Below are 9,725 nucleotides of genomic sequence, written 5' to 3'. Positions count from 1 at the left end.
AAGACCAATACCTGGAGAGGTGCATTGAACTATGGAAGGATACTCAACAATAAAGTGGCAAAGTCCATCAGAACTCTATCAGACATTTCTGCTTTATCTCCTTCAGCATCAACATGAGAAACCTAAGGATGCCATTTCTCTACAGTCCTTTCCTTGTGCTAGGTATAGATACATACATATGAGAAGCAAAGAATGGGGAAGGAAAGGGGTTGTGTTAGCCCAGTTGTTTAGGGCCAGTTTATAAGATCACCCACAGAAATGAACTGGTCCACTAGCTGCAGTCAGAGTTCATGTGGCTTAGGGACAAGACTTAGGATGGAAAGGACAAGGTCAATGCCAATGCTGGGAAATTCCAATGTCTGTGCACATATATGCTAGGCCTTTCATACAATCGTTACAAATAGCAAGCTCAAGAAATGTCATTCCCATTTTGGAAAAGAAAACTAAAGCTAAGATATTAACAAATGTAACAAATGTTACATGGCAAATGTCTCAGTGACTGAGTTGAGGCTCGAACCCAGACTATCAGTTCAAGACTGGTTTAGCCAAGATGTTTTCTAACTTCATTGAGTTGGGAAAAGTAAACAATGTAGATTATAAGAAAGGTCAGGTCAGCTGTGCCGGTGCACACCTTTAATCCCAGCACTCAGGAGGCAGATACAGGTGGACCTCTTCAGTTTGAGGCCAGCCTGGTCTACAAAGCAAGTTCCAGGACAGCCAAGACTGTTACACAGAGAAACCCTGTCTCAAGAAACCATAGGGGGTGAGGACAGGTCTTAAATCAATGGATGACTGTGACTGGGCCAGTATAGAGGGGAGGGCTTGTCTCTCTGAGCCACTTCTTACCCTAGTTGCTGGAGAAGGTTATCCTACTCTAACAATTGAAAAACCTGTACTATTTGACTTTCTGTAATACAAAGGATCAAATGTTATTTCTTTGGTCAAAAGCCTTTGACACACTGGCATGTGACCCGGAAAATTCTCCTGAAGGATTCCTAGGGTCTTAGGCAATAGCAATTTAAACAAAGATTCAGTCTGTCCTTTTTCTTCTCCCATGCCTTTAACCTCACACTCAAATTCTCTGAGGAAGAGGACCATGTATATCCCAGATTTGTGTCAGGGCAGCCCATGGCCTCAAACCCATCAGTCCCCAGACAGGTGTAGATTACTGTGGTGGGCTACAGGAAGAAGAATTAAGGATGAAATAGATATGACAGAGGTGAACCCCCTTACAGCACACCACAAGGGTTTCCAAAAGCAGTCAAGAGAAGGGAGCAAGGAAGGAAGCCATTAGATGGAACACGCCACAGTGTGCCCCCTTGAACAAGTGACTCTGCTTCCATCCTCTCCACTGACAGTGGACAGTCTCCCTGACCTCTTACAGCATGGTTAGCTAGGAACAAAGGAGATGATCTGGCATAGTCCCTGGTATATAAGCAGTCAGGAATATAAGTCAGTCAGCTACTAACCCTCAAACCCTGCAGCAACCTTCCCTCTCTACTTCTCATTGTATTGCTGTGTCTTTCTCACCACCACCCTTCCCACCCCCAAAAGCCAATAATGGCTAGGGTGTTGTAAAAATATGACGTGGGCAGAAAAATAACCCTTGCTCTTTATAATAACACAAAGTTGGTGTTTCCATTGTTACAAAAAAGTCAGAACCACTTTCTTCAGAAGCCAAGAAAAGGGTGTCCCAAAAATGGAAAAGTAGCTAAGGAAAGAGCATCCAGGAAGTGACCTTCAGTGAGTGGAACCAGGAACTCCAGGGTCAGGCTGTGGTCACACTGTGACATGCTACTTCTGGGTATTATTACATGCATTCAAAATAACTTGTAGCTGGGCGTGGTGGTGCACACCTTTAATCCCAGCACTGGGGAGGCAGAGGCAGGCGGATTTCTGAGTTCAAGGCCACCCTGGTCTACAGAGTGAGTTCCAGGACAGCCAGGGCTATACAGAGAAATCCTGTCTTGAAAAACCAAAACCAAAATAACTTGTATTATTTATAAGTTTATAACCCCTTTGGGATTCAACTTTTTCATTTGCAAAAGATGAGATAGGTATATGAGCTGCTGAATTTGCATGAGGGTTAAATAAGTGAATACACATAAAATGCTTAGACTAAAATGGGCATAAAATGCTTAGACTAAAATGGGCAGCTTCAGTTTGTTTAGATGCTGCTGCCACCATCATGAGCATTATCTCAGTAGCACAGGAAAATGGGTGGGGTGGAAGGACAGAGATCAGAAGGGCTGACCTCAGAGTGGGCCCACAGGGGTCAGAACCCAGCCCAGCCTGCTCCTGCTGCAGCAGCTTTCTCCTGTAAAGGGAACAACCCTGTCCCTCACTGAGAGCCTGCATATGAATCCCTAAACCCAGGAGCCCTGATTTTAACAGGCTGGCAGGCTCCATTTCACTTCCTCAAGGAAGTTCAGAGACCTCAGGTTGTCAGACTCAGGAGTGGCAAAAGCCACACACCCCATATCAGAGAAAGCCCGGCTCACCCTTTGAGACCTGTAAAGAAGGTGCCTCCACTTACCCTCCTCGTCCTTGCTACTTGTTGTCTGTCTGTACATCCCTGGGATTAATAACTTGAATAAACTCTTACCCAAAAGGACATTCCACCCAGTGTCTCCCTCATAGCCCACACCTGAGATCTTTCAGAAAGGACTTGTGTAGCGTTCTAAGGGTGGATGACATCTGCTGGAATCCCAAAGTAGTACGTGGAGAGACAAGAAAGTTGATCTCTCCACCCCTGTTAAAACAGTTCTGAAAAACAGGATTTAGCTCAGGTAGGCACCCCAAAACTGGCACACAAGCAGGACCTGGAACACGAGAAGAGGAGAGACTAGAGGCCAATGCCACCAACCCAGACTACCAAAGGCCCAAGAAAAAGTAGCATCATGGCCAGGGGCATCAGGAGGTCCTGGTCACTCACCTGTGGAACAGAAGACAGCCAGAAGAAGCAGAAGTAAGATGAGTCCCCTCTGAGCTCTCATTGTGCTGGGCCACCAAATCTGGAATGAATAAGAGTTGTCACTGATTAAAGATACCTTCTAGGGATTTCTAAAACCACCAGCTAGAATCCAAGGAGGTCTTGCAAAATGCACAGAAGGTTAACAGAACAGGCAAGAAACTTCCACTGGGGTAGGATGCATAAAGTAAGAGAAGTTCTAAGGAGGTCTGTAATAGTCCTCTCTCCCTGCTTCAAGACCTCAGGTCGTGAAGAAACGTTCATCCTGAGAAGAAGAGCAACCCTGAAGGAACTTCTCCTAACCCACTTCTGACCCTCTACGTGCACGTGCCCCTTAAGAAACTTAGTCCATAGAAGCCAGTGTTCATGACCACACAGGGAATAAATCTATCCTCCCCTGGGCCTGGGAGGCTTATCTTGCATGCCTAAGACCCTGGGTTTCATGCTCAGTACAGCAAAAAGAGAAACTACTAACTTCCCATCATGTCATTTGGTCTAACCAAAATGTGAGACAACTGATTCGTGGAGTAGCTTCAGCTTCAGTTCTCATGGCCCTGCCCAAGCTACTGGTTGAACAAGAGCACCCTTGCCCTAAGCCAGGCCACTGATTAAAGGGTCTAAGCAGAACTCTAGAAGGCACTGGCAGGCAGGCATGTATGTACACAGAAGGCTGTGTGTAAACAGAAGGCCCGTGTGTACACAGAAGGCTGATGTGTCATTTAGGGAAGAAAGTGGCTATTGGGTAACGTGGATCACTAGACCGCACTGCACAAATGCAGAGGTGGCTAGCAACAAGCAATAGGCAAGAAGCCAAGTATGGAAATGCCTGGAACTTTCCTATCAGTCGGAAAAACAAAACATAAAAAACAAAAACCAAACCAAAAACACCCAAGGCATAGATGGTTTCAAACCTTCCTCCATGCCAACTGTTGGGAGTAGATTTAAGAAGTATATACCTTGGGACCCACTCTGAAACAGGGAGGTGGCACATCATTTAAACCATGGGGCTCTACATGGTTTTCTCCTTAGACCACAGGCCATGGCTCAGGCCTGGCAGACACAGGGAATTGGTGGTGGGAAAGCTACCTATGTCTTCAGTGTTAAGAAATGTGGAGTTCTGGGTGTGCCATCAGCTTTTAGTCTTTGTGTCTTTGTGCTGGCCACAGTGAGGAGAAGAGTGAGAAACTAAAAAAGGCAATGTCTGCCCTGTCCATTGAGTCATGCTGAGCCACCATGGGGTGTGTGGACTTCAAGGGCCTGGCCATGTCCTTACAAGCTGTGTTCCACCTATCCCCTCAGTGTGCTGTCGGATTCCTGCTTGGTTACTCATGCTGGGAGGGCTCTGAGCACAAAGAATGATTTACAGACTCAGGTTAGGCAGGGCTTGGGGTATAGGGAACTACTGCAGGGAGCGAAGAGAGGGAGTGTCGACCAGAAGTCCTCAAACAGACAGGAGGGCCTCAGATGCCTTCAGGAAGTATGGACCCGATGGGTCAGGCTTTGGCATTAGGGGAGGAGGGAAGGCAGTTCTGCATCCCAAAAGACACTGGGAAGGTATCAGATCAGCAGGAGCTTCCAACACTAGAAACTTCCCTTGGAAAGGTACCCAACATAAATAACACTGTGGGAATACACACAACCCCTTCCCCAGATGTGCACTGTGATGAGGCACAGTGGAAAGAACTGGAAAGACTGAAACAGAAATCAGTTCAAGGATGGGGCTTCTAAGTCTAGTTCAGAGTTCTCTGAACACAGTCTTGAGTCGCTCTAGGGTTGTTCTGGCCACTTATATGCTGTGTGCTACCTCTGACCTCCACTCTTGATCCAGTAAATGTGGGACCTGTTAGATGTACTTCGAGGGACACTGTGTGGATAAAGAAGGCACCCTAAAGAGGAGAAGGAGGAGCTGTCACTTCCGTGGAGACTAAGAAGTCCACAGTACCCAAGAGTAAGAAACCAGGCAGAGAGGGGGTGTTAGTGGGAAGCGTGAGGTCAGCATTAGGGAGCAGAGGAGTGAAAGAGATCTGAGCTTCTAATCTAAGGTGGTCCTCAGATTCTTATTTTGCTTCCTATGCCTGGCTGGTTGCCTACCAGCAGTATCTTTAAACAACAACAATAATCATTATAATTAATAATAATAACAACAACAATAATAATACTGATATAGTAGCAGCAGAAGTCGCAGTCAATGCATGTTTCAAAAAAGGAGTCATTGAGCCTTCTGGACAAGTCTTCTACTTGGCTTAGATGGATTGGCAGCATTTCTTGGATCCTCCCAACAGTTAAAGTGTTACATTTTTTACTGAGTGTTTTGGTTTGGGAATTCTGAAATGGAGTTACTAAAATATAGATAATGATCTATGGCTATTGAAAAGGGAATGTGTAATATGAAATTTTTTCCCGTGGTTTCTAATTATAAAAACCATTATAGAGTGGACTTGGGGGTTGGGGGAGGCAAAACATAAAGGACTGGGAAGAAAGGAGGATTGTTATCTTGCTCGGCTGTGACTCTCCACATTTTAAAGTATCTCCAATGCAGCTTCAGGCCAGTGGCCATTCCACCTCCCACACAATGCACCACACCAAGCATTCTACTCTTGGAAATGTAGTCATGGCTTCGTTTTGACATCAGTGCACAAGGCCATTTGATATATACGCATATGCACTTCATGTGCAGCTTCTTTTTATTTTTTGGTTTTTGTTTTGGTTTTTGATTTTCCAAGACAGGGTTTCTCTGTATAGTCCTGGCTGTTCTGGAACTTACTCTATACACCAGGCTGGCCTCGAACTCAGAAATCCGCCTGCCTCTGCCTCCCAAGTGCTGGGATTAAAGGTGTGCGCCACCACGCCTGGCTCTTTTTATTTTTCTATTACCCTACCTGATTGGATATAAAACATATACAAGCTCTCTGAACTGGCTACTTGAGGTAAAGAATGTTTCATGTTTACATCCGTGTGTGTGTGTGTGTGTGTATGTGTGTGTGTGATGGGTGTATTGATTCCTATGTCTGGTCTGAAAACAGTTATTTAATCATTCTCCCATATTTGGGCCTGGATGAGTTTCTAGTAATCCTAAAGAGAGATACTATATTTTAATATCAATTTGTCTCCAATTTATATAACCTCAGAACAGTCAAATTGTCTATTTCAGTTTGTAGTTTGTAAAGTGGCTAATAATCATTTTCTATGGGAATAAAATATAAAAGTAAGACTTCAGCAGGGCCTGCCTGCTGCCACAGGCAGTGATCTCAGCTGCTTGGGAGACTTAGACAAGATCACAACTTTAAAGCCTGCTGGACTAGACTGAGGTCAAGGACAATGTGAGTACCTTAGCAAGACCATAACTCAAAAATTTAAACAACAATCACCAAAACAAAAACAAAACCAAAAACAAAGCAATAAACAAACCAAACCAAAAAATAATTTTTTAAGGGCTGAGGATTTATCTGTCGGTGGCAGAGTGCATGCCAGGCATATCATACATGAGACCTGAGACTGGAGACCCTGGGTTCAATCACACACACACACACACATACACACACACACTTTAAAATTTCAACAGAGACTAGAATGTCAAGTGGCACTTTAAGAAACAAACATGAAGATTAATATACTATTCTGGAATTTACTCTGATCTAGGCTCAGACCTGACTTGGACATTAAACTTTCAGTCAGGGCACCATGTCTCTGAATTTTTTTCAACGTAAATAAACTAATTACAGCTGTTGAAACCAGGGGAAATGCTGGAGGAACCAGGGCTGATCTATAGACCGTTTTAAAAACTAGGAAGGGGACACAGAGAAAGGGAGAGGGGGGGTCAGCCCCCATATTTCCCAGGAAGGCTTCTAGGATCAATGAGGGGTGCACTTTGGATCTTCCAGGTAAGTGCTGTACCAACTGAGCTCCATCCCTGCATGCTAGACATTCTAAACACAATCCTTAACTGCCTTGCTCCATGAGGCACACTGCAGAAAGAGCACACCAGACAGCGGTTCCTCTAACTGTTCTCTATGACAGTGGAAGTCATAGAGTTAAGATGCTACAAGATTCCTTTAGAAGACAGTGAGAGATGAAAAACAAAACAAACAGGGCTTGCAAGAAGGCTCAGCAGATTAAAGGTGCCTGCTGCCAAGCCTCACTGCCTGAGCTCAAATCAGGGTCCACGGGGTAGAAAAAAGAGACCCAACTTTGCAAGCTGTCCTCTGATCTCCACAGAGTTTCTGTGGTACATTAATACCAATGATTAACGAAATAAATGTAGCTTTAAAACTTAAAGAAAGTCAAAAGACTGCTATAGTTTAAAAAAAATCATTCTATAGAAGTCCAACCTGAAAATTGCTTATTTATTGCCAGCCAAGGGAAAGCCAAAAGGGACAATAATCTTGACTAAGTTGCTGTAATGTTGTGGGTAGCAAACACTTTTGTCATAGTGTTAGATAGAAAATGCGGTGTGACTGTAATATGGTTGTCCATTAAAAAAGAAAGAAAAGAAAAGAAGAATCCAGCTTCCCAAATACAAGTTTAAAAAACAAACAAACAACAACAACAAAACACATTAACTTATTTACTTACATGGACATGTAAAAAATCCAAAGAATCAGATGGAAAGCTCCTGTCATATTACATAATGATTTATTATTGAGTGCTTAGTGAATTTTCTGAGGGCATACTTACTATTGTGAACAAGATTTGGCCTCAGTCACTACCCCTTCCCAGTCATCCCCAAGGCAGGACCTTAGGAGCCCACTGTGAGCAGATGGGTGGTGTCCTAGACTACAAAAATGAGGGCTTGAACACTGGTTCTCAATTTCTTTGACCATGATGAGTAGGACCAGTGGACTCCACCCTGGAGTCTGGGTAAGCCTAAACCACAGCACAACAGTGTACTTTGCTCACAGTTCCCAAGTGCTGCAGATATTCCTAGAAGCCACACTGAGAACTCCTGGGTTACAGTAACCTAGTTCAAGGAGTTAAAATTGACTCTCCCAGCTGGGCTATAAAAGGAGCTGTTAGTGTTAATTAAATAATTAGAAGAGTCTTTCTTCAGGGCCCAGGTGATTACACTACTTGATGTGACTTGTTACCAAACAAAGCCTGATTGCTAGGTAACTTCTGTTTGGGGGACAAGTATTAAATCCCAAGGATAGTGTTAGCATTCTTGACATACCAATGTAACCCTTACAACAATAGTATAAGATAAATGCAATCTCTTCTTGCACTTTAAGCAACTGAGAACCAAGGAGAGCTAGTCCTAAGACAGCAGCAACAGGCAGGCAAAGTAACATCTCTTTTCCAGAAACCAGGCCCTAAGTCTAAAACCTGTGACTACAGGCAGGCTCTAGTGGTGGCTTTAAATGACCCTAAGGTTATGTACATTATTGTGGACGACTCCATTCTCCCAGTGTAATTACAGGGTGCCCAGAAGGGAGAGGAAGGGAGCAGAACCTCCCTGGGTTGTGTTGTCAGACACCAGCAAACAGAGGCAGAGGAAGGAGATAACACCAGCAAACAGAGGCAGAGGCAGGAGATAAGAACCATACAAACTCAGGTTAATATTGCTAACTTTCAGAGCAGGGAGAGCTCTATTGGCCACAGCATACTCATTGCTTCTAGAAGCTAAGAGTGCTCAGGAACAAACACTTCTCAAGGAAATCAGATCTGGGGTCTCCAGTCACAAAGGTGTCATTCTGCCATTGAATGAGTAAGGTCATGGAACCTTCAGGGCCTGCAGGAAGAAACCAGCCTGCTTTCTCAATTTTAGCTCAGTATGTGGATCCTAGTCAGACCCCAGTTAGATAAAAGAACTGTAAGATAACTTGTGTTGTAAGCTCATTTTTTTTTATTCATTTGGCAGCAACAAAAAATAGAGAGAGAGATAAGCCAAGCGTGATGGCATGTGCCTACTGTCTTCAATATATGGGTGGCTGAGGTGGGAAGGTCATATGGACCCGAGAGTTTTAGATCCATTTGGTCAATAAAGTTAGACCCTAATCCAAACAAAAACCAGAACAACCCCCCCCCCCAACCCTGCTATAACCAGCAACCTCGTTACTGGAAAATGGCGGCTTGGCATTCAAGCATAGATTAAGATCAGAACTGTGAACATAAACGGAGATTATAATTCAGCTTCCAAAATAAACGCAGCTAAGGGAAACACACACACACAGACACACACACACACACACACACAAAACAAACAAAAACAAATACAAAAGGGCCTACATTATGTCCTACCTTTCTCCCCTCTTTCCTTTTCTTTTCTTTCTCTTACTCTTACTCTTACAATATGAAGAATGCAAGCCAGGCCACCATGCAGCACTACCTTGAGCCACATCCCCAGCCAGATTGAAGATTTGAACACCAGCAGTTTCCACAGGATTCACAGACACCTTCAACCCTGGGTTGCGACCACACAGAGCTTGGGATGTACTTTAAGGCTGAGCATATCATAACGAATAAAGCTGCAATATCATCATCCTATAAGAAGTTTTGAAAGGGGCAGTCTCTGGATGGTCCATCCTTAACCACCAAACGCAGACACTATTGCATACGCCAGCACGATTTTGCTGAAAGGACCCTGATATAGCTGTCTCTTGTGAGACAATGCCAGTGCCTGGCAAATACAAAAGTAGATGCTCACAGACATCTATTGGATGGAACACAGGGCCCCCAATGGAGGAGCTAGAGAAAGTACCCAAGGAGCTGAAGGAGTCTGCAACCCTATAGGTGGAACAACAATATGAACTAACCAGTA

The 9,725-nt window shown here is 44.2% G+C and overlaps 1 protein-coding gene across 1 annotated transcript in view; it reads right to left on the bottom strand.

Annotated features, from left to right (window-relative positions):
• Positions 1-9,725, bottom strand: part of Cd59 (CD59 molecule (CD59 blood group)) — a 17,566-nt gene that overhangs the window by 6,302 nt on the left and 1,539 nt on the right. Inside the window, exon 2 of the mRNA XM_021155503.2 lies at positions 2,936-3,014. Coding sequence (XP_021011162.1) covers positions 2,936-2,996 — 61 coding nt within the window. The 5' untranslated portion in view covers positions 2,997-3,014. The remainder of the gene's footprint in view (positions 1-2,935; positions 3,015-9,725) is intronic.

Source organism: Mus caroli, chromosome 2, assembly GCF_900094665.2.
Source record: "Mus caroli chromosome 2, CAROLI_EIJ_v1.1, whole genome shotgun sequence".
Lineage (NCBI taxonomy): Eukaryota > Metazoa > Chordata > Mammalia > Rodentia > Muridae > Mus > Mus caroli.
The sequence above is the reverse complement of the archived record's forward strand: the minus strand, read 5'-3'. Positions and strand labels throughout refer to the sequence as shown.